The 25133-nt window shown below is 41.6% G+C and overlaps 1 protein-coding gene across 1 annotated transcript; it reads right to left on the bottom strand.

The window, feature by feature from the left end:
* Positions 1-1363: 1363 nt before the first annotated feature.
* Positions 1364-21202, bottom strand: LOC103372664 (anthrax toxin receptor 2-like). The gene is made up of 9 exons (XM_008302358.1): positions 20747-21202; positions 14785-14856; positions 10153-10224; positions 7292-7373; positions 7095-7199; positions 6942-7010; positions 4681-4761; positions 1777-1837; positions 1364-1627 (listed from the first exon to the last, which is right to left on the bottom strand). The coding sequence occupies exons 1-9, from the start codon at positions 20923-20925 to the stop codon at positions 1383-1385; spliced, it is 966 nt and encodes a 321-aa protein (XP_008300580.1). The 5' UTR covers positions 20926-21202; the 3' UTR covers positions 1364-1382.
* Positions 21203-25133: the final 3931 nt, after the last annotated feature.

Below are 25133 nucleotides of genomic sequence, written 5' to 3' on the forward strand. Positions count from 1 at the left end.
GTGATAAAAGCTTCAAATGTACCTTCTTTGGCTTGAATTTCTGTATTTTTATGGAATTTCATGGTCTTCCCTGGCAGCAGACGTATTTATTAATGTTTTATCATTATTATTTTTGCATTTTTTTAGGGATTAAAGCCCTCTGAGTTGCTGTGTGAGCTTCAAAAACTAAGTTATCATTTTAAGATAAAGAGCAGAACAGCCGACGGCGGACAGAAGCACATGATCATGACTTCATAAAGCGACAACAGTGCTGGTTTCTAGCAGCTTGTGTGACTCTGGACTTCCTCTGTCGAGTATTTTTATCGGCATATTTGCAAAGTTATAAAAAAAGTCGGCAGGATGGAATCAGAAAGTGTAAAGACCACAGCTGGGCTTCGTCGTTCCACAGTTCATCTGCACTCATTACTTTTTCCTTTTAGCAACTCAGACTCTAAAAAATGATCTTGTTGCACAACTGAAGAGGCTGTGAACTGTGAACTTGATTTGTGCAATGTTTCAGTGTTGCTCTTTTATTTTGAAAGGCCTCATAACGCCAGTTTTTTAGGTGCGACAGAAAAAAGGGCCTTATTAGTAGTACTATTATGGGAACCGCATGGGAGTCACCAACTGGACGTTCGCCCGGGAGACCAGGGCTCTTAAGTTTAGAAACCAAAGCTACGGGGTTATTTTTAGGATTTCACTCTTTGGTTGAGAGTTTCAAAACTTTAACTACTTGTTACAAGCTTGGTTAAGTTTAGGCACCAAAATTACTCAGCTAGGTTCAGGAAAATATCACAGTTCTGGTTAAAACACGACATTTTCACTACATTTTTGAAGCTTTTCCTTCATTTCTTTTGAGTTATGGAAGTGACGACCCCCCCGACAGCTAATACATGATTGTTTGGCTGCAAAGGATCATCGGTAAAGCGGCAAAACGATTCTAAAAAGTTCTAAAAATATATTAAATAAAATTAAAAATGCAGATTTTGGGCGACAGAGCTGCTCTTTGTGACGTGTAAACATCTTTTCTGGACTTTATTTCTGCTCACATCTATTGTATGATCGTATGTGAGGATTTTGCTGCAGTAGTGAACAGGAATCCCTTTCATATAACCCACTATAGCTGCACAAAGTTACTTCAGTCGAGCTGCCTATTGTACTTTGCTTCTTTGCTGTTGTCCTGCACACCACCAGTGCAGGAGCCAGCACCTGCAAACATCAGCCTGGGAACTAAAGTGATGTCGCTGGAGAAACTCAGAAAAACTCACAGGAGGTGCATGATTTGGAGACAATAATCTCTGTAGACGGAAACAACATAAGTTTTTATAACTCCTTCATCCACTGATTCTGACGTGGATGATTGATTACTCTGATCATCCAGAGGTCACGTGAGCGCCTTGAGATCATAACGTCGCAGCAGATATCAGTGCAGGCCGGACGAGGATTGTTATGTGACTCTGAAGTTGGCGTTTTTTCATTTTTATGACCTGTGAGACTCTGCTGCAGACGTGACCGGCTGCACACGTGACGTACTGCAGCTTCCAGGACTTACTGATGGTCTGCTGGTCGATGATGAAGCTGCAGACGACGCCCTCGTTGCTGCGTCCGGGGGTGAAGCCGTTCCCTCGGAGGACGATGTCGAAGGACTCTGTGGAATGTAAACAGACTTGAGATAAGACTCGGGGGGGAACGTCTGAGCACTCAGGAGCTCCTGCTTGTGATTTTGTGGAGATTCAAAAGGCAGCGGATAGTTTGAGAGTCTGGCGTCGTGTGATTTTTCCACATATTCCCACTTACCGTTCACGCAGACGCTCGACGGCTCCACGCTCATGATCTCCGTACATGATCGCTTTAATATCTGCAGGAGGGGGGGAAAAAAAATAAGACACGAATTGGACACACCGCCGCTCGAGAATAAATACATCAAATCCCCGAACGTTATCGCCTCTGTCAAGTTTAGAAAACAGATTAGGGTGCAACACCTGAGAAACGTCTCGCGGCTGATCGCGGCCTGGCGGCTAAAAAGGCAAGCGGCGAGGAGAACAGGAGGCAGAACAGCAGCTGTGTCGGCCTTTATGGGAAAATTATGCAAGACTATTACTGTTCCTCGGTTCTATTAAAAACCTCCGGGATCCTGCATTATCATATAAAGAGGCCTTCGCGAGGCGCACTGTCGCCGAGCCGCACTGTCCGCCACCAATCGATAAATCAACAAAGGACAAACTATGCAAATCCCCGTACGCAGTCGGTAAAAAAAAAAAACGGAGCACATTAACTGCGATATATAGGCCGCAGTATATTGAAGCTTTCACCCGGCGTTGGGCGAAACTTCAATCTGAGGAGGCGGAAGACGGAAGTGTTTACAGCGGCCTTATTAAATCTGATGGCTTGATATGGAGTTGTTAAAAGGGGAGAGGGTTGTAGATGACAGCTGGGAGGAAAAAAGGATCTGCTGCTGCTCCTCTGTGCCACTATTTTCCCCGTCTAATTACTTCCTTGGCAGTGCCCGAGAAAAGAAAAAAAAAAAGGAGAATAAAACAAAACTGACTGCTTTAAGCTTAAAACAGGACCTCAGGAGGAGTGACACTGATTTCTCAAAAAAAAAAAAGTGCAAGAAAAAGGGAACAGTTGTGCTCCAACACTGATCAAATCTGCACAACATTCACTCTTAAATTCACACTTTTTTAAAATAAAAGAGGGTAAATTAAGTCATTTGTCGGGGTTAGGAGGTTCTTACAAAACGGGATCTCGGGTGTTTTGGAGATATTAAAATATAAGCTGCGAGCGCCGAGATTAGGAGGCCTCCGCTCGGCTCGGTTCAAACAGCAGCGACTCATTTCTCCGGGATCTGGTGACAAACATTATTTACGGGCTGCACAGGGAAAAAAGGAGGCAGGCGTCCAAATATCCAAAGTCATCCAAATATCTCAGCCAGTGCTGTAACTGCTGGGCTTCTCTGCGAGGATGAGGCTGCTTAGTGGAAATAATGAAGTGGAGCGGGTGGTGAACTTTGTGCTATACGTTATTTAACATCCGAATACAGTAGCTGTGGAGGTTATTAAACTCTGAGGGAAGTTTATGGTAACGATGTGGCTTCAGTGCAATATGGGGTTTTCTTTTTTTTTTCTTTTCTACCCAAAGACAGACAACAAAGGGAGGAATAAATGACCCGACGAGGGTCCGGAAACTTTGCCGAGCTCTTTTCTGTGAGTTTTGTCACGGCGGTCGTGGATCCCGCAGCAGAAAAAGGCTGCACAGATGATCTCAAATCCTCAAAAATCCGACAGCAGAGCGAGGAGGCCAACTAGTCAGGAATCCAGTATTACTAATCAGAGAGGAATGCTCAGCGTTTCATTTGGATGCTGGAAGCGTCGCTGCGCTCTGAGGCGGCCGGGCCGAAGGGATGAGCTGCTTTTTTTTTTTTTTTTTTTTAGTGTTGCTGTCGTCACAAAACAACACAATCTTTAAAAGAGAAATCACGCAAAAACAAAAACGACTAATGAGAAGATTAGAAGCATATTTTCCTCTAAATGTGACAAATCGAAAGCTCTAATCATATTTTAATGCAAATTCTAATGAGCTTCTTGTGTCATTTTTGTGTGTTTTTCAGGATTTTCCACGGTTACTCATACTCAACAATGATTCAACAACTATTGCACCTGTTTTGAATAAATTGTGGCTGCATTTTTAATCGCCTATTCTGAAGCGAACACATGCAACGTGCACAAAAACCGACTCAGTTTGGAGCAGCGGAGATGATATCGGGGGGTCAGAATTAAAAAGAAAATCTGTCGTGCGTGAATATTAAAATGCATTTGGCACCAGAGAGCTCCGTTGTCTCGTTTAGGACAAAGACTTAAAGCAGGAGAGTCGCTTTCGGAGGCTTCTTTGCGTGACAGCGTTTCAGAAAAGCAGCAGCGCCATCGATCATAGTTTGCATCACACAACAGAAACAAGTCACACCCTTTGGCTCGGCGTCGCTTCCAGCTGCATGTCTGACAGCTCCGCTAGTTTCTTGCTCTTTTTTTCCCAAACACTGCTGGCCTTGTCGGCTCTGACACAGATGTAAGTCCAGCTCAGGTCAGCGGAGCTCTGCGGGGCTCCGGGCTCACATTCATGTAAAAAAAACAAAAAAAACGCTGCCACACAAACCCCCGCTTTGGCTGACTGCAAATGGAAAGTATCACTAATTGGCTGGCAGAGGACGAGAAGGCTGCATGGGAAACTTCATAAACACTGTTTAAGGGACTCCTACTCCCTGACAGACATCCACTGATTACAGTTTTGCTCTGAGAAGATGTGTTTCGTTTTTTAACTCTAAAAGAACCGACCCGCTGCTGGATTTTGACGCTTGCCGCAATAAAAAACGGCGTTAAGACGGTGTCATGTGGACAGTGACTACTTGTAAAGCTGCTCCCATCCCAGCGAGCGGCGAAGACATTCCCTCCTCTGTCTACTAAACCGAGGACACAATGAGCACTTATTTCCACAGACGCTTTCCATGCAGCTCTGCAGGAAGTTCACCGAGGTTTTGCTCTAATTTGCGACAAACTTCGACAAGTTTACTCCTCCCCCACCTTTAATCTGCAGCACCCCGAATCATGTAGGAGAAAACCTATAAAATTTGACTTTTTCTTCTTTTTTTTTTTTCCTGCAAAAGTGGACGAGCAGAGCTGCAACAAAGAATCAGAGCAAACTTACAGAATTGACGATGCCTTTGAGAGCGTGGAAGCCATCTTTGACAGGAAACACATGGTCCTTGGTGTCGGCGATATCGGCAAGCTGTCGGAATCAATGGAAGAGTGGAGTAAACAAGGAGTAGTGCTGATTTAACGCCGCTTTCTGCTTTTTCTGTCCTCCTCTTTATGACTGAGCACTGTCTTTCCTTTCATATCACGGGCAGGAGGAGACGTAGCAGATGGCATGACTGTGGCAAACACTTTGCTCAACTATAAAAAAAAAAAAAAAAAAAATTATCACTGCAGCACAAACTGGGAGCAATATTGCCTTTGTTTTTGACTTAATAAGAGCTCGTCGCGGGATGGTTACCATTGGTTACAAGGGACAGGCCACCATGTTGGAGGAGAGACAGTGAAACTACAGACGTCGCTGACATGAAGAGAGAAAAAGAAAATGTGACTTTGGTGCAGCTCAGACGTTCCTGTATGAAACGAGCTCAAACTGCAGTGAAATTATATCTTCTGGAGACACATAATAAACACAATAAAGTTAAATTGAAACCTAAATATTGCTTGTATGCCAGCTTCTACATACACAAAGTAAGCTTAGGAACATCCAACCAAGAAAGTCCACTTTTACACCCAAGCACTGTGATTTTTATTTTTTTTTTTTAAATCAAAAAACTGGTAAAGAATTGACTGTTTGAAGCCATAGTTACACTTTAATGCTCACTTGCTTGACTTTCTAAACGCAAAACTATCTTTTTGAAACACGAGTTGATGCACAGAGCTGGTGTAGAACAAATCAAACAGCATCAGAGAATTCATTGCTGATACTTAAAGCGCTGCTACATAAAAAAAAAACTACACTTTTTTTGTTCTGCTTCTGTAATAACTGCGTGTTTTTTGGGTAAATTGCACCTATTGTCCCTGCAGGAACTTACACATCCTCTGTAGAGCCTCTTTTAGGGCTATTTTTTGTTGAGAAAAAAGCATTTAACTTCAGAGTAAGTGCCTCCGAGTGACCCCGATTAACTAGAAGAAGACAACAAGCAGCATTTTCATCCAGGAGCAATCCCTTTCTGTCTGAAATCACCATCAACAAGGTAAAATCGGCCACACAGGTCAACATAACAAACCCTACTTTGCTCTATTTCCTACAGAGAACTGGAAGTACGTCCAATAGCTGACATTTGTCGTAGTTTTGTCGCTCTTGGGAGTTAAGGTTGGGGTCAAAGCTGCTGGATTCAACACCGCAATGGAAACAAAAAGGCTGAGGTGTCCGACCACGAAACTGTTTCTATAAATCATCTCTTGCCTGGCCTAACTGTCTCTCAGTCTAATTGCTATTCTTGCAATGGAACTGACTCTAGTTGATGCAACTTTATGTTTTTGTTTAGATTTAGTTTACATTTTCTATCATAAGCTCGGCGTAAATTACATTTTTATAACGGCTTCTAATCAAAGAACGCTCCAGTAGCCAAAAATTCCAAAAAAGGCCATGATACCAATAATTAAATTCACCCAGGACCCTTTGCTGCACCTCATACAGTCTTTGTCTCTTCTTTTATTTAAAAAAAAAAATCAGGTACATTCGCGATACGATACCATCTGTGACGATAAAAGTTCACAGTTTTATTTTTAAAATGTTGGATAAAAATAAAACGGCACGCTTCACATGTAAGCTGAAGCAGCTTTGCCCGGATGGTGCATTTGAAAAACAGTGCATTTTACATCTGCACCTGCAAGAGGAGGCCTAATGATCATATATTCCACTACAGGAGAGACTCGATGCTCTCTGTAATGAGGTGGAAAAAGTACATGCATACATCGGTAATCAGCCAAAATGAGATCAAAAATATATTGTCGTTTTGGATATCGGCATGAATCCAAACATGGTGCATCTTTAAGAAAAATAAAAACATCTGCTAATGAGTGTAGAAAATGAGAAACCAGAAACAAAAACTTTCCTGGAAGCTTCAGAAATCCACTGGATGCACATAATTTCACCCTATTCTGGCAAAACGGCGACTGTGTGCTGAACATGTGGCTCATCGACTGATTTCAGAGGCTTTGTTGCTGCCATAAGAATTTGTCACTATATAAATCCAGAGCAACTGAATTCAAGCCTCTGATCTCCGTCATGGAGGAAAATATTAACTTTTTCCAGCCGCTGTTCAGGCCTCCGTGAAGTGAGAGTTAGACTCCCTTTACGTGGCTCCTCCACGCCGGTGCTGTTCACCTTTCTGGACACTCTTCCTTAAACAGATTAAGCTCTCCTACCTGCTGCTCATCGAAGTCCTTGATTCCCACACAGTAAACGCGGGCGCCGTACTTCCTCGCCTCGTCGGCCTGCAACGGCGTAAAGCAGAGAGAAAAATGAAACACAATTCGAGCAGCACTTTGTGGATAAAGGAGGGCGAACGATGTTGTCACCTGCTTTACGGTGAGCTCGTGGACGTAAACCGCCAGCTTCCCGTCCGTCAGTCCCAGGATGATGCTCGCCGACTTGATCGACTGCTTCTGTATCTGAGCTGTGGCCTTCAGGTGCAGACAGACGACATTTTCGTCTCAATCTCACAGTGATTGCACAAAGTAAAATGTTAAATTATGTAACCGAGAAGCCTACTGACCTCCTTGAGTCCTTCGTGCATGTATGTTTCACCCGCTGGAACCACGGCCTTCAGCCGCTGCAGGCCTTCTTCGATCTCGTTTCTTAAAACACACGTTAATCAAACAGTTGAGAATTTTCCAGCTCCAGCTAAACATCGTGCACCAAAAGCAGGTTGCAAACACTGACGCTGATGACGAACAGTGCGGTTGCTGTGCAGCGGCTCTGTGATGTGGTGCAAATCTGTGGTCACGGCTGTTTAAAGAACAAGCTGTTTATCTCGGGTTCATCCAGAGTCTTTTTTGCGGCCTCTGGAGCCCCAGAGGGAACTGAACCTCTAACCTCAACTTCATGTCATCATGCAAACATGACGCAAGACACAGAGTTCATCGTCAAGCCAAGAGAACTGAAGGTTTTGCTGCTGAAGCAGAAGCAGAAGTGCACTGGGAGAAGGTGGCCCTCCACGAAAGCAAATGTAAACACAGATATCCTGATCCAAACTGAAACTTAATGGTAGTTTTTGCATAATTTGCTGGCAGACAAACACATAAAGTGGCTCTAAAGACACAGCAGCTGTGGAAACATTGTTCATTTGATATGTGAGATGTTTAGATTTAGATTTTATCACACAACACAGCTTTTTATCCAATTTGTCCTGTGTTTATGTATATTTTTGTGTGTTCAAAACTAAATTAGTCAAGTTAATCTCCATAATTATGAATGCTGTGTGGTCACAGCCTTAATATTGTTGTCAGTAAGTTAAGTTCTGTACTTTATAATACTGTAGGGTCTTAGCTATATGCATTTTAGAAAGGTAAAGTAGTGTTTTATAGTTTTTGTAGGGTTTTAATCCCTAATGTGTAAATTACTTAAGTCAAATCGCACCATAAATAAGGTCTTAACCCAAATATTTACACTTGTTGGGTCACGTTTGTACCATTTTTTTGTATAAAAAAAAAACAGTGACTTGACTTAACGCTTACATTTTACTTATAATTCTTTTAATTCTGGTTGAATTTATTGTTATTATTTGTACATTTCAATGATGGTTCACGTATTTAGAATGAATGAATGAAAGCAAACTCCTCACTGATCGGCTGCCGTTCTAATATTTGACAGTTTAGCAGATTTTTTAAACAGTGAACTACTTTTGTGCACCCTGATGATGGTTCCAGAAACAAGCAAACTGAGTGTGAGAGACAAAGAAATGCCAACGTACCAAAATGAGATTAAAAAAAGAAAAATGAGCCCAACAGGCCTGAAACATGTCGCTCAGCGTTTTTCTTCCAGGCTGTGCTTTAATAAATATCAGTAAAGTTTAAGCACATCCAGAGGTCGGCGTCTTTAATGTGCAGCGAGCTTGTTTTCTTTTTGTCGTCAGCTCTTCTTGTGCAAACTCTGAACTTCAGCTATCGAGTTAATGAAAGAAACACTTTTGGGTTAAAATGCTAAATCAGCAAGTCTTTTCAAGAAGTCTTCTATTCACCAGACAAATAAGCAACAGGAGGAGGCAACATGGGGGAAATTTGATCTGGTTTTGTCCTGTGAAGCTGCTAATCTGGCAAATATATGGCAAAGTCAGTTACTTTATCTCAATGATGCAAAAAATCATGAAGAAATCAAATCAAAACACTATCATGGACTACAGCCAACATCATGAGGAAATTGATCACACATATATCAGTTTCAATACAATAAATATGATCACAGTGGGTTTTCATTGTCACGGCAGTAAATGGGGATCAACGTTTAAGAAATATCAGTAGAAAAATAAACCAAAACTATACACAAAGACTCGTACCGTCTGGGTATACGATGTCCGTTGGGCACCTGACACCTCAGTTTTACAGAAAATAATTCAAAAACGGATGCTTGAGTTGATCAGAAATCACCACAGAGCTTTCTCAGTCTTGTCTGCAGCACATGTAGCAGAGATGGTGGTGCAGAGTCAAGTGGTGTCAATGCAGAAAGATGCTAACTGGTTTGAAGAATATGCAGCGATACATTGATATTAGCATGTCTGAAACTCCAGGACCAATGACGCTCTATTGTTGATTACATGACTGAACAAAGCTACAGACATCACAGGATGTTGGGGTGCAACGTTGCACACATTCGTGTAAGAAATTTTTAAAATGGGAGCTTCGATTCGGCAGCACCTGCAGAACTTTTTAGCATCGTTAGCAGCTTTAGCTAATAAGCACATGTTAGTTTGGTCCGTTTGCACAACACAGCTTCATACTAGTGGACCAAGTTGAAGCCTGAAGACCTTCGCCATCATTAAAGTGAGCTTCATTTAGCAAAATTAAACTACATCCAGTCAAATGGAGGCGCTGACTCTTCTACGCTTCGACTAAACCACCTGTTTTTTGCAGACTTTCGTTAAATTCTGGCTAAACTTTGTGCAACAGCGATCAGGTCTGTGGCTGATTGTAACCTGCTCGCTCATTTGAGAAGGTAAACATGGACATCAGTGGTGCAAGACAGAGAGCGAGCTCAGTGCAAAACCTCAAGCAGCATCTTGTTGACAGTTTTTTATGTGAGAGAAGATTTCTGGTGTGAAGCTGAACAGCTAAAGCACAGCAGACTTTCCAAATGCTGCAAAATGCTTTCATACATTTTTAACTCAGCTGGTTGCAGAAGTATTGACTGACTGTTTTAAGGAAAGACGCAGACATAATTTGCAAAGTAGACCAGCATTATATTGTTGTGCGTTTCTTGTTTTTCTGCAACAAAAACATGCCGAACCATGACCTCAGATAGAACGTATGCTTTTAGGATTGGCGCTCACTGTTTGAACATTTGATTGTTGTTGATTTCACCACGAATCAAGTTTGTTGCACAAAACCTAAAAGTGTTGTGAGTCTGGAGTGAGTTTAGTACCTGTCTCCGGTCAGAGGCAGCAGAACTTGTGCTCGGGCCGAGAAAACGATGAACGAGACCCTCATCCTGGGGCTGGAGAGGAAAAGACAAAAAGTCACAAGGGATTCGCTGGAAAAGAGGAAACAGAAACGCTCCATTTCTCCATTAAATCATCACTTCATCCTCTTTATCAAACATCCTCCCACACAGTCGGTGGAAAACTCAAAATAGCCGGCGTGACTGACAGTTTTCTATAAAGCTCTTCCAAGAGTTCAGCTGAGTTACAGAAAAAATTAAAGCCGCATAAATAATGAATCAAGCAGAAGGGGCTCGCTTAATGTCAACTAATATTAGTGTATGACTTGAAGCAGCTTCTGTGGGACCGAGGAAGTGATTAATCAGACGGGAAACATGTTGTGGCGATGAGTCACGCGTAAACACACACACATCCTGCAGCGCAAATACTGTATATATACTTTGTACCTGTGACTTTTTAAGGGTGTCAGCTGGACGCTCCGGCGCGTCTCGGACCGCCGAGTCTGGCTCCAGTTCAGTCTATATCCAGCATCCCTCTGCTGCTGCTCCCTATACTGATCCGACGGATTCTCTTTTTTAACAAACACAGCTGTTTTCGGAGTAAATATCCACCTTACATTTGCAAAAAGTAACCAGTTCGGAGGTGAGGACAGTGAACGGCTCGCTAAATGTATGTGAAAACTTCACCACCATCTGTTGACAATTATGCAATTAGTGAATGCATGTAAAGGCAGGAATATGTTACCTAAAACTGGAGACAATTTAATAATTTAGCTGGATACGCGGCTTCAAAGTGTAAAAAGTGATAAAAATCTACAAACTGACAGGTTACTGATAGGTTATGTTTCTACTTGCAACTATTTTGAGCTTTTTGAGTGTAACGGTGGACATCTTTCTGATATTAGTGCCTACATATTACTTCATCAACCCTTTATTTTAATCAAAACTCATTTTATTTTTACAAATTTAACCTTTTTTGACAATTAAATTCTCAAATATGCGTCTTTACTCTTGTGTCGTTATAACAATAAGCTAACAAAACAAAATAACTTAGCATCTAGCATAAAGTGCCAGTTTTCAGCACATAATATAATGACTGGTCATTATGAAAGAAAATCTGCTGCAACTAAGAGGCAAAATATTAATAAAAGTGCACCCAAAACACCTCATCTGCTGAACATCTGCTCCTATAATATACAGATGTTCCATAAACGCCTCACATGCAGGCTACAGTAGCTAGCTAGTTAGCTCCACAGAGAAACGTCCATTGTTAATCTATTTTCATTCACGTCTCCTCTGAAATTTCCCAGAATTTTTCTTGCTTTATTGTTGGTCTCAGCTGAGTCACTGATGACTTCACGGTTGTGTCGAGTAGCACAGAACTATTTGGTTTTTCTATGGAATCTTGTCAGACCAACTGACTGATTGGTGAATTTCCAAACAACACATGTAGAATAAAGATATTTTAACAAAATATCATGATTCTAAGCTCAGAGCGGGTTCATTTTCCCACCAGAGCTGAACTTTACACACGATTTATCATAATTTCTGTTCATACTGAACCATACTATGCACAGCAGGACTGCATATCGTGCACTTTACTAATGCTGTTGCGTTGCTGCTTAGATTCTATACCACATTGTGTTGTCGCAGACCCCTATGCAATGACAACGAAGCTGAATCTAATCCAGTGATCCAGTTTTGAATTTTGTTGTTTGTTTTTCTTACAGATTCTTGTTGGAGCAAATGGTTTATTGGAGAATTTTTCAACAAAATATGTAGAATAAAGAGATTTTGATGAAATATCACGATTTCAAGCTTGGATTTGGATAGTTTTTGTGACAAACCAGCAGGTCACGTGACTGTCAAAACTGTAAGAAAGCTGAAAAACCCACAATTCTTTCTATTTTCACAACTTCTGGCTCTGATAAACGGCAAATTATGGCAATTTTTTTCAATTTTGTTGTGTGTTTTTTTTTTTTTAAGATTCTTGTTGGAGCAAATGGTTTATTGGAGAATTTTCAAACAAAAATATGTAGAATAAAGAGATTTTGACAAAATATCACGATTTGGTTCATTTTTGCGACAAACCAGCATGTCACATCATTGTCAAAACTACTTTTTACAGCTTCTGGCTCTGATAAGTGCTCTAATTTTTTATTTTTTTTTTTTAAATAACAGGGATTCGAAACCTGCCGGTGAGTTTTGAGGTTTAATGATGCTGATTTTATCAAATGGATTCGATGTAAAAAGAGGCAAACGAGCTGAGAAGTGACGGGAAATTGTGGCCTCACGTTACTTTTCACAATAAAGATGGATTTTAAGCAGCTCTACACAACGTGAGAGCTGGAATGTGAGCTCATGCAACCTTATGTAAACACTGAGACGCTACAGGAACCGTTGGAGTAGAAAAAAAGCACAGAGTGGAGGAACGATGGCGGTAAATGTACTCGGCTACGTCGGGCCGCTGCCACAGACACAATGCACACGGATGACATCCCGCAGAGCAGCTAAACTTCGGATAATTAAGCACATAAGTGTTTCCTTCAGAGATCCGAAGCCTTCGGAGCATAAGGAGAGGTGCTGATATTTCTCACCCACATGACACATGGCCCAGTCGCGATCCTCCCCCGCAAACATAGCGCAATCTTTAAAGCCACACGGCCAGATCTGGCGTTTACATCCTGTCTGCAAGTTTTCTGCAGTCATATGTGCACTAAAAACTAACCGAAGTCAGGGAGGGGGGACGCGTGGGCGGCGGTGAACTTTAGGTTTTCTGTGCGTTACCTCGACGGCAGCGCGGCGAATATTTTCTGTTTCATGAGAAAGACTTGGGATAAAGAGGCACCGGTGCCAAGGACAAATCAGAGGGTGGTGGTGGGATTTTTCCTCGTCGAGAAGGAGCGGTGGAGGGTGGTGGGGGGGCGATGAAGCGGTCCAGTTTGCTCCACATGGCGGAACAGAAGTGCTCTTGGTGAGCGAGCATTGTTTAGCAGATTGTCCTCGTCGCCTTCCAGTGTTCTTTTGCTTTACTGTACATTGTCTGCCTGTCAGCTCGCTGGTGGTGGAAGCAGGGGAAAAGTGTGGCGCCGGACCCCCCCGGTGCAAATGGCCATTCTCACAGCCCAGAAGACTGCTCCTCTCTGCCACCCACTCCCACCTGGTGCCTTTGCTATTTTCTTCAACCAACCACTTCGTTCTGGCTGGGTCGCTACCGTCTGTACTGTGCTGGCAGCCGCCGTTTGACTCAAACGTTATGCAAGCTGAACGTTCAGAGACGCTTCTCCGCCGTTTTTTTTTGTCTTTTTTTTTTTTTTTTTTTTAATGAGTTGTGAGCAAAGAGGATGTGGAGGATTTTGTAGTTTGTGAAACAGGTGGGAAGTCGTTTAAATCTGTGCCGCAAATAACGACGCGGCTTCTCGAATTATAGACGTTTAGGCCATAAAACTGCTGACGACAAACAGATGCAAAATAAACTTCCTCTTTCCGCTGTCAGAGTTTGAACTTTTTGTTTTTACAGTTTAAAGTTTAATTTTTTGAACAGTTTAATTGTTATGTTACAGATTTTTCCTGCTTTGTTAAATTACACAAAATAACTAAAAAAAAAAAATGCACCCTTTAAAAAAAATTACAAAATACGAAAAATCTATATGTTCAGTCGTAGTTGTACTTTTTTCCCTCCAATGTTTGGCTATAAGATGAATCTATTTTATGTATTTAAATCAGCAACAACAACAAAAAAATATTATTTTACAGATATTTCCTGTTATTTGAAAAAAAAAAGGTGCTGTACATTAAATATTGAAATAATATCAAATCATTTTTAGTAAAAGAAAATGAAAATAAAAAACTGAGTAAAAATTACAGAAAAAATATTTAAAATATTAATTAATGAATACATTAAAAAACAGTCCAAAAATCTGTATTTGTACAAATTCATGTTTTTGTTTTTTTTTCACAATTAGTTTTTTTTTTAATTTAAATTTGTAAAAAATTTAAACACTTTTTTTTTCTTTAGGTGTTTGTGGTTATTTGAAAGGAAACTAATGTACATAAAAAAATTGCAAATATTATTTAACTGTTCTACAGTCTCCCTGTTCTGCTAACTTATACATAACATCTATTAAAATCACAGAAATAAAATGCATTAACTTGTATGTTGACTGCAAAAAAACCAAACAAAAGGGGCCAAAACTTAAATTACCTCCACAAACAAGATTTGCATTTTTACAAATAGTATTTTGTTCTTTTGCAGCTTTTTACTGTTTTCAAATCAGCTACAAATGCATTCATTTACAGATATTTTTCCAGTTTTTGCAGGTTTTAGATATTACAGTGTTCCACCCTTTCTACAGATTCAGTTTTACAGTGTGGTGAATAAATTACTTGGATGTTCATTCCCGTATTTGTTGCACACTTTTGTGCTTTTATTGATTTATCGTACGCATAATTCAACAAATCCACGTCGCTGTTAACATTAAATCACTGCAAAGTCTCGACTCGTGCAGCATCTGCAGGTCTGAGCTCACAGACTCTTCTTTTTTCCATACATGAAAACCCCAGAAACGTATGTTACTCTTTAAAATGTACACAGAAAACACACGACTTCATACTCGCCTCACAAACCGGTCGGTCAGATTCTTCACAAAGGAGTAAATCTCGAACCAGTCGGTGGCGACGCTTCCAGACCTGCAAGGAGAAAACAACAGTCAGTTAACAGCTCATCGGCGGCAGCAGATTGTGTGCTGGGGAGTAAAATACTGTACAGTATTTGTGCTTTGTAGCACAACCACAGTTGGACATTAACACCAGCCACATGCTGGATAATTGTGCTGGTAAGTCTGTGTGTTATAGCAGCAACCTCAGCTGTTAGAGCCTCCAATGTTCACAGGAGGCTTCTGCAAATGTAGTCGCCTGAAGCATTTATCCTATTTACACGCTGGAGCTATAAAGCGGCCTGTAGGTACACATCGTTGTCTGACCCGGACGAGCGCGACAAGAAGACATAAAAGACCTTGGTTAAGAGAAAGATAGCAGAAGGTGTGAGCGCTCTGCCTTTTGTCTCATTAAAACTAATCAGGACTCCGTAATCGCTGAAAACGAAGCATAAATTTTGCCACTTGGACCAAGGACGAGCCAATGTTGGGTGGGTGTCAACCTGTAGCCCTTGGCCTGCGCTCACCCCTCGATAAGTCAGCCTGCGAAGGCGGCGTGTAAAATGTGCCCTTGATCTAACGACGAAGAGGTAATTAAACCAATAATTACAATTCTATGTATGCGCGGGGAACATAAAACAGAAGAGTTTGACCATTAGGAGGCTCATCTTTCATGCCACCTCGTCTCTCCTCCCCGCTGCCCGGAGACAAGGTCACAGCGCCGACCAAGTTCCGCTGCACTCCGACAACACCGGAGCACTGGCTAGCAATTAGCGGCAGCTAATTGTGCTTAAGTGGCAGTTAAAGGGGTTAAAAGTTGCGTCTCTACAGAGTCCCCGTGTGAATATTTGCAGGTTTAACGTGATGGTTTGGTTTGTTATTGTTCAGAAAACAGCTACAAGCCATCATCTGGTTTAACAACGCTTTAATGGGAACTTTAAAAGATTATTTGCATCAATCTTTTTCTTTGAACGTATTACTTTATAATTAACCAAACGTGATCACCTCTTAGACTGTTCGTTGATACTGAGGCCTGTAATTGAATCCCCTGCACCGGTCTCTGCAGGTTCTGAGAACATTTTTCTTCACTGTGAGCTAATTTTTCACTGCTATATAAAGTCCTGCACTGTTCTGGAAACACAACAACCATGGTTCTAAGTAGAGGGAACTCAGAAATGTCTTCAGTGCAGAATAACACACTTAGAATCCTATAAATCTTATAAAAATGAATGAAAAGTTGAATTTCTTTGATTATTCCTTTTACAAAAATTGAAAGTAACCTGGACCCAGCATGTGCACCAGTCTTCCAAGTGTCCACAGGTGTTACCGATCCTGGACAAAACAGTGGCTCCACATGTTATGGATATTTTATTAGCTCCCTATGAACAACCTCTACAGCACTCTGCATGTTTTGGCTCCACTCTGCACATCAACTCCAGACGTGTTTCAACAACTTGCTCCTCTGTTCACCGTTTCTGGGCCGTGCTGCTTTTATTTTACTGATCAAATGTGTTTAATTTTGCTCACAACATCTCTAATTTATTTGCATACTGATCTCCTAACAGCTCTCCTGCAGTTCAACCGAAAAGCCCCTGAGTTTGGATCACATGCACACACACTGCAGCCACATTTCTGAATTGTCTGTGTCAAATAATCCGATTAGGATAGAATATTATGATTTTAAACTTAGTTCATTCAACGTCACACACGATTAGTTTGAGGTCTGTCAGGAAGCAAAAAATCTCACGATTATTTCTGTTTTTACAGATTCTGGTTCTAATAAATGGTGTAATTATTGCTCGTTTTTGAAAAGATTGCATGTCTTGGGAGTTCACAGGATTACAACCAGGTACCTCGAGGTGTTTATTCGCAATATTGCAAACTTTATTCACTGATTTTCAAAAAAAAATTAAATACTACAGTGGTATTAAACAACATATACAGAAATAGAGACTGTTACAGTGATCAGCAGGCTGAATAACGGTGTGAAAAGAGAAAAAGCAGTGCTGAGGTGCCCTTTAGCAAGTCAGTCAGACCCGACTGCAGCATGGTGACCTGCACACCAAACTAAAGCAGCACTGGTCATCTCCCAGGTTGAATGTTTGCAACCGGGCGACTGTGACTCAGGTGGTAGAGCGGTTTTCCTCGGATCACAAGGTTGAATCCCCCACCACTCCACAGCCGAAGTGTCCTTGGGAAGGACATTGACGTTCCTCCCAGTGCCAGGCAGCACCTTGCATGGCAGCTCTGTCACCACTGGTGTATGAATGTATGTGTGTGAATGGGTGAATGAGAAACATTGTAAAGCGCTTTGATTGCCACTAAGGTAGAAAAGCACTATATAGGTGCAGTCCATTTCCCATTTACTGTGTGTGTTTGTAAAACAGAACTCTCAGCAGAAGTTTTATGTCATGAGCTGTTTCTTTGGAAAGAGGAACGCAGCAGAAACTTCTATAAACACTGAAACATCATCACCCAGCAGGCGTTTCTTCTGATTGCAGCAGCAGCAAACTGCTGACATTAAGTTTTTAGTCTTATCGGTTCCATCGGGACATCCTAAAGTGGAGCGATTTAATCGGCAGGAACAAAGCAAACTTCCAACCGACAGAACAAGCGTCACAGACTAGACCTTTAAAACCTCACATGTATAAAACTGGCACCGACCAGAACACCCAACGTGCAAAAGTGTACGAAACTGCAGGCCAAACTAGGAAAAAAATAAAAATAAAAACTCTCTGTGCTTCTTGGTCAAACTAGTGCCAATAATCTTGGTCATCATCCTGTAATTTAGTCATTTGGACGAAGGGCGGGGTGCTTTGAAAATGGGTCAGGGGAGCAGTGTTTTTAACTCGGCGGTCCTGAGCGGTGGCGAGCTTCCAGGCCGGGGGAGGACACGATTAAAAACAGTTGCTGTCAAGGCCGTAAACTCTCCGTAATGCATCAGAGGTCTTTGTGCATGACGCTGCTGCTCACTTTTCTGCTGAACCGACTGAATGTGGCTGCAGAGCTTCTGCATGTCTGAAGTCTGAAGCAGCACTTTGAGCACGTAAGAGACAAAACAAGTGGAGCAAAGTCTGGACACAACACCCAGAGTCCTGTCAGGGCACTCTGAGGTTTATGTGATCATATGCAGGAAAAACTCTGGGGTGGTGCAACACTGTCGACCTTCTAGTGGTTTTAATTTAACTTTTAAACATTTAAGGACTGAGAGAACTTGCTTCACTGTCAAACAATGTAATGATGCAACACCATCCCTCCCCAACACTGGCAGCAGGCCTCATGTCAGAAGCAACGTTGGACCTCCATGTAACCACCTACGCTGCTTGAAACAGCATTTCTGAGGTTTGGTTAACCTTTGGCGGGCGAAACTACTTGACTGGGGTTAAGCAAAGACGATGAGGTTTCTTAGAGTTCCCTCTTCCTCTCCTGCAACCGCCGAGCATCACGTTACTGCACAACCAGCCAGAGGCAGGCCTCAGATATCAGCCAAATGTGAGTAATCACAACTGAGTCTCAGTCCGTCCAGGTTGCACCAAACCATGCGTATGCTCGTGCCAGAGGGATTTTTTCCTCCATTGTTTTGACATAACAAAAGAAAACTGCAACCAAACTTCAGAATGCTTTTTTTTTTTTCTTTTTCACAGCTTTTCTCAGTTGCTGGCGAAGCATCCTGGTGAGCGTCGTGTCTGTTTTTATTTAACCAAAGCTGCTGCAGCTGCAGACTGAGTTAAAAGTCCTGCTCTTCATGCTGAAAAACTAAATGAAGTGAAACTAATGGTTGCTTAGTTATTCAGGAAACTAACACACTGCAGTGTAACCGCTGCAGAAATGAGGTGAATTTCCTATATTACTTTCTGTTATGCAGTTTAAGCTGTTGTGTCTCTTTACCTTAAATAACATTAATCACAATCACACAGAACGCTGCTGGTTTGCATCTGTGTCCTTTAGATTGTGCAAATTTGTTTAACCAAACATTGCAAACAGCAGTAAAGTGTGCGGCAGCTTGTGGTAAATGGGCGAAACATGTCAGTGTTGTGACTTTAGTTGGAAGTCCTGCCTTGCACATGGGCACCTCAGCATCCAGTCTGAAGGAAAGAGGTGTCACACTGGACATGTGGCCCTCTAAATTCTGTGAAGCTGAGACCAGACCAGAGGTGAGGCATCGCTGCTCACACTGGTGCACTAAATAGCACATATCTGAACTTTAACTGTCACTGTTGAACATCTCAATCTTAAGCAAAGAGCATGAATGAGCTGCTATGACGGCCTCTGCTTGCTCCCATTCAGCCACAGCAGCATTAATGAACACTGAGCTGTTCTCATATACAGGAAGCTGCAGGTGCTTTAGTGCAACCTGAACCTTTGTGCATGCTCTGGTTGCAAGAACTGTGCTGTAGAATCTTTTTCAGGGTTGTTTTTTTCAGGGGAAAAGGAAGCAATACATCAGAGTAGGCCCGAAAAGACTGCTGTACAGGCCTTGATGCCGATTGGTAGAACACAGAGACGACAACACTGATTGGTTGCACTGGCTAAAGAGAAATAAATACGAAGCAAAATGGACTAACGAGGATCGTCAAGTCATCGTGAATAAAATTTGTCGACCCACCTGGAACACCTTGTCATAGACTGACTTGCAAAGCTTTGGCGATAAAAACTAACAAAATAAAAGCTGGATTACAAACATTGGAAGGACCACAGATAAGAAAATGAATGCTCAGGTCATCCCAGAGGTGTTCATGAGGTTGAGATCAGTTCTCTGAGCTGGCCAGTCAAGCTCCACACCAAAACTGATGATGTCTGGGGCTGAAAATAATCTGTATTTTACATTGTTGCTTAATCTGTTTTCTCTGGTAATCAGTCCGTTGTTTGGTCTAAAGACTGACTTAGAGGATGTAGGATTCTAGTCTAAGCCTGCCACTGACCGCTATCGTCAGCCGGCTGTCAAAATACCATTCATTACGGAAAAACAACAACCTGCCAGGAGTGAGTTATATGCTGAAAATGTCAAGTTTTGCCAAAGATTTGAATCTGAAGCTGATCCTACTTGCTTGTTTTGGTAAAAATGATCCATTTTAATGACAGCACTGCCTTCCTGCATGCAAATATTCCACCAAAACAATTCCCTTAATGCTATTTGGGGACACCATCACTACATCCTGGGCTTAGCACTTCTCAAGATTGTTGCGATTGGTTTAAAGTAATGCAAACAAGCCAGAACATTTCTTTCCTCCCTATAGCAGAACGAAAATGAGGTGCAGTCCGACCTGTCTACAGAGATGTGGAGGTAGATCTTGCTATGTGAGGTAAATAAAATGCCAAAAAATGGTGAAAAATGTAGATCAGTGTCCAAGATGACGTCCTCAAATGTCTACAACCTCAAGATATTCAGTTTATTATCACAGAAGAGGCACAAAACCAGAAATTATTGACATTTAAGAAGCTGCAATTTAGGCCTTTTCTCTTTGAAAGTCCCTCAAACGGTTGATCCAAATCATTAGCAATTAGTTTAACAGTTGGTAACTAATTGATTAAAGCTGACTTTTGCCAGCGATGTCCTAAATACGGGCGCATCCTGCAGCAGCACCGTCCACATGGCTGCCAGATGCGCACGACAGCGTCCACGTACTTTTGGACACCTTTCGGTTACCTAATCTAGAAATTTGCGGAAAAAAACCGCACAATATGTTACACAAACGGATGCAGTGGCAACATCTGGAATCCCTAATCAGGTCACAGAGAGCGGTGTCACCCACCCAGCCTCCCCCATCTCACCCCTGGGTGACACAGATCCTCCTCTGCGCTGAGACGCAACAAGTTAGAACCTAAATAAGCGCATTTTTACGCGTTTTGTGAGAAGCGGAGTTGCCATTTTACGCTTCAGCAGCCTGAAAGGGAAGTTAAACCAAGTTGTTCCTCGTACTCACTTGTCTAGAACAAAGTAGAGGTCGTAGGCTCCGTGACAGGAGGCTTCTTCTGCCCAGCAAGACGAAGCAAACAAGCCCAGCAGAAGCACAGCCACCGCGGCTGAAGTCCAGCGGCCGCTCCGGGGAGGAACTTTCTCCTCCGCTGGGAAACAACGTGACAACTTCTCCAACATTTTCATCCTCCAAAAAATAAAGTAAAATCAGTAGATCAGGTCTGTTTAGGAAATAAGGATGAACTATGTTTGACAAAGGCAGCTGGATGAGCAGCTACATGTCAAACAAACTCCTCCAAAATAAAAGCGAGTCGAGTCGTTGGAGCTGCAAAATAAAGGAAATCACCGCGTCACGGCCGTTTCTACATCTTCCTGACTCACTGCTCGCTCATTCACATCCTCAATAAAGAGAACAACAACGTCAACCGGCCCAGGAGTCACTCCGAGATCCACCAAATCACAGCAAACAAGCAAAACTTCACCGAGCAGAGGAAAAAAGTGTTGAGGGGCGTTCACGGTCCTCCTGCACGGCTCGGAACTCCCCACAGGAAAGTTACCACAGTCATAAGGCCTGACATCTGATGGGTTGTCTTTAGTTTCGTGATAGAGGACTTAAAAGTTGGTGAAATGTTGACCAAAGACTGTGTTTTTAGTAGAAAATACGCGACAATTCACTTACAGGAATTTTCTGGGGCCACAATTCCACCTATGTTTGAAAATCGAGTACTTTTTGCCTTTTTTAAGAGCCAATAATCACAATTTTAATCTCTGCTTGAGCTATTTGATTGATTAGATCTGCAGGAAGCTATTCTTTCTGTGTCTTCACCAAATTTCATGGCTGTTGGAGTTTTATGTTCGGAGCTACTGAACCATTAAAACAGCTTCTCAGGTCAGAATACATACAAAAGCCCAAATATTTCACAGGTCCTAAATAACAACTGAGTCAACTCTGAGCAAATTCTATGACAGTGGATTTCCTGAATTCTGGATCCAACAAACAGTGCTGCAAAAAAGTACAGATATCTTCAATTTTTGCACATTTGTTGCACGTAAAAGTTCAAACTAATTTTAATATAGGACAAAGAAAACCTCGAAAAGCAGTTTTTAAATGATGGTTTCATTAATTTAAGGAAAAACTCTGTCCGGACAGTGAAAAAGTCATCACCCTATTAGCTACCAATCAACCAAATGACCACATTCAGTTGGTAGTTTGGATCAGTTTCACCATCCACACCTTTGGTTAATCTAAACATGACTGAAATAGAACCTGTCTGGTGCTGTGAAGAAGCTAACGGGTGTCAAAAAGCAGCACAAGTCTAAAGAGACTCAAGAACAGATGTCAAACAAAGTCACTGACATTTTTATCAGAAAGGGTTACCAAGGCATCGCTGAGGTTCTGGGACTCCAGAGAACCACAGCGTTAGACACTATCCACAAATGGACAAACATGGAACAGCGGTGAACCTTCCCAGGAGGCACGCCGACCAAAACGTCTCCAAACTTGTGACGGCACAGTATCCCTTATGCGCATCTGGCAGCCATGTGGACGGTGGTGCTGCTCATATTTTAGTCACTAATGGCAAAAGTCATCTTTAGTCAATTAGTTGTCAACTGTTAAACTAGTTGCTAATGATTTGGATCGCCAGTCTGAGCTACTCTAAAGAGAAAGGGCCTAAATTCCAGCTGCTTACATGCTAATAGAGTCATCCAGGAAGTCACAAAAGAACCCAGAAGAACATCAAAAGTTCTCAGTTAAGGTCAGTGAAGATGATTCCACAATAAGGAAGACTCCATGGAAGAGACACAAACCTCTCCTGACCAACGAGAACGTAAAGTCTCAACTGGCATTTCCAAAATAAACATCTAGATGAGCCCCAAGACTGTTGGACCGATGAGTCAAAGGTGGAACTTACTGAGAACATGGTATTGGCAGTGAAACATGGTGGCAGTCGTTTGATGGTTTGAGGACCTCGATGACTCCTGGAGAACATCCATCCATCAGTTCATGAACCTAAAGCGCAGCACTAACAGCTTCTGCAGCAGGACAGTGAGCCAAAGCACAAAGTCCACCTCTGAACAACTCCAAATCTGATTGAGATGCTGCTCAAGACCTTCTAAAGGCAGATCATCCCCAGAAACCATCTAATGAGGCCGAAATAAAACTATTCTGCAGAGAAGAGTAGGACAAATCCCTCCATGACCATGTAACAGACTGATCACAAACAAACGTTTAGCTGCCGTTGTTTAACCAGTTGTTAGGTTCAGGTGTCAGTCAGCATGAAAAATCTGCATTTTGTGTTTTGTGGGTCATTTCTGTCAAATATGAAATATTAGTTTGGTGATCTGGAGCATTTAAGAGTGAGAAATATGCAGAAACAGAAGAAGTCTACTTTTTCACAGCACTGAATATTTACAGAAACAATGAAAATCTAAGTTTAGAACAACACAAACTCCAACACGTCACTGAAACTTTGTTGGTAATTCAGGTTCTTAAGTCCAGAGATCTTTTTAAAAAACATTTATCCTTGTTACTGGTGATGTGTAATCGATCAGACAGCATTTTAACTCCATTTATTTTATCAGTGAAGGTTTTAAAAATAAAAAACTATCATGATAATTAGAGAAACGCTGAATCTAAGTCTGATGATGAACCAATAATCAGTCGACCTCTACAGGCTGCAGTATTTATACAGAAGTTGCCCAAAATAAACACACTGTGTTAAACATCTCCACGTCAGCACCGTGCGTGGTTAAAAACACTTTTTTCCGTACTTGTAGCATAAACTCTACGTCACCGACTGTCCTCAAACACACCTGTGGCCCTCAGATGAGTCAACCTGATGCAGACCTACAGCGAGCACTAACTCACCGCTAAACCACTCAGCTGCCCCTGTTTGACTCCTTCTCTGGCCTAAACACACGTCCCTGAACGCTCCGTCTTGGTTTCCAACAGCACCCGAAGGCCTCATCGGCCTGCGGCCCATTGCGCATGCTCCGGACGGAAGCAGCTGTTGCAGAGCTGGAGTTCCCGCTGAACACAGCCAACATCTGCATCATCTCCTGATGAGGCCACACCACAGCGACACACTCATGTTTGTGTGGTTTTTGTTGCTTAATCAGCGTCTCAGGAGCAAAGCGTCCAGAGGTTGGAGGTTTGATTCCCTCTGGCACCACCAACACTGAAACCTGTTGGGTTTTTGGTATAATTGTTGCTTGAACGCCGTATAAGCTCCATATTTTACGAAATATGTACAAAACATTAGAGAGACACTGAATGAAACTTGACCCAGAGTGCATGTGAAGACAGAGTGGCCACGGTGACTAACCGCTCATGAACTACACCAAAAGAAAAAACAAAAAAACAGCATTTGTGCTGCCTTTAAAACCACCTGGTTCTTATTAACATTTGGCCACAAACAACAAAACCTCCTGGTGCACTGTAAAAAACAACAGCTTTCCAGCTATTTTTGACCATTTTTTAAACATTACATTATTTTACAGATTTTGTTAAATTACAGACAATATCCAGTAAAATCCTAGAAAAGAAAAAAAAGAATTAATATGTCAATGATTTTAAAAAAGCAGGCTTAATCTGTCAATTTAACAAGTCGTTATCCAGTTTTTTACAGTGTATACATCACGTGGAACATGTTTTTTGCGACCTTGCTGCCAGATTGTCGCTGTGTGTTTTTAGCAAAAACTACGGTTTACTTTAAAATAAATTAATGTTTATTTTAACTGCTTTTTTTTTTTTGACACATCACTGTTTGTTTGTTTGTTTGTCCGAGTGTAAAATTAAACTATTTTTCCTGCATTCATTTCAGCAAATATTAAAATTATTTTACACAAATGTATCATTATTTGAAAGGAAATGATGTAAAGTAAACCATTGTTTACTGTTGTATTTACAGAATGTTCTTGTTTTAATAAATTACAGATTATAACTAGCAAAATCACAGAAAAAAGTTTTGATTTACACGTTGACTGTCAAAAACAAATAAAAATGTTCACTATAAAAAAACAACTGGCTAAAACTGTTAATACTGTTCACAATATAAATGCATTTATGAATAATTAATATTCATTATTTTACCATTTTGACTGCAAAATGAGTCTTTTCCTACCATTGGGTTCTCTGTTTACATGTAAAAGGTCCATACCTTACTTTGTTAAGCGCCATGTGACGATACATGTTGTACACAGCGATAATAACATTTAATTGAATTGAATTGAACTGAACTGTATGCAAATAATGGCTAAAATAATCTGTTATGTAAATATCAAATATGAATTTACATGTTGACTGTTGGGGCTGCAAGGTGGCGCAGTTGGTAGCACTGTTGCCTCGCAGCAAGAAGGTTGCCGGTTCGCGTCCCGGTGGGGGCACCGGAATC

Source organism: Stegastes partitus, unplaced genomic scaffold, assembly GCF_000690725.1.
Source record: "Stegastes partitus isolate 25-593 unplaced genomic scaffold, Stegastes_partitus-1.0.2 Scaffold1798, whole genome shotgun sequence".
Classification (NCBI taxonomy): Eukaryota; Metazoa; Chordata; class Actinopteri; family Pomacentridae; genus Stegastes; species Stegastes partitus.

What these genes read in the sequence shown, in the direction of transcription:
- LOC103372664 (XM_008302358.1), bottom strand. Translation starts at nt 20,925, where the DNA reads ATGAAAATGTTGGAGAAGTTGTCACGTTGTTTCCCAGCGGAGGAGAAA. An exon ending in CTGACCGACCGGTTTGTGAG is followed by an intron (nt 10,225 to 14,784) that starts GCGAGTATGAAG and finishes TTTCCTCTCCAG; the next exon opens with CCCCAGGATGAGGGTCTCGT. An exon ending in AGGACTTCGATGAGCAGCAG is followed by an intron (nt 4,762 to 6,941) that starts GTAGGAGAGCTT and finishes TGATTCCGACAG; the next exon opens with CTTGCCGATATCGCCGACAC.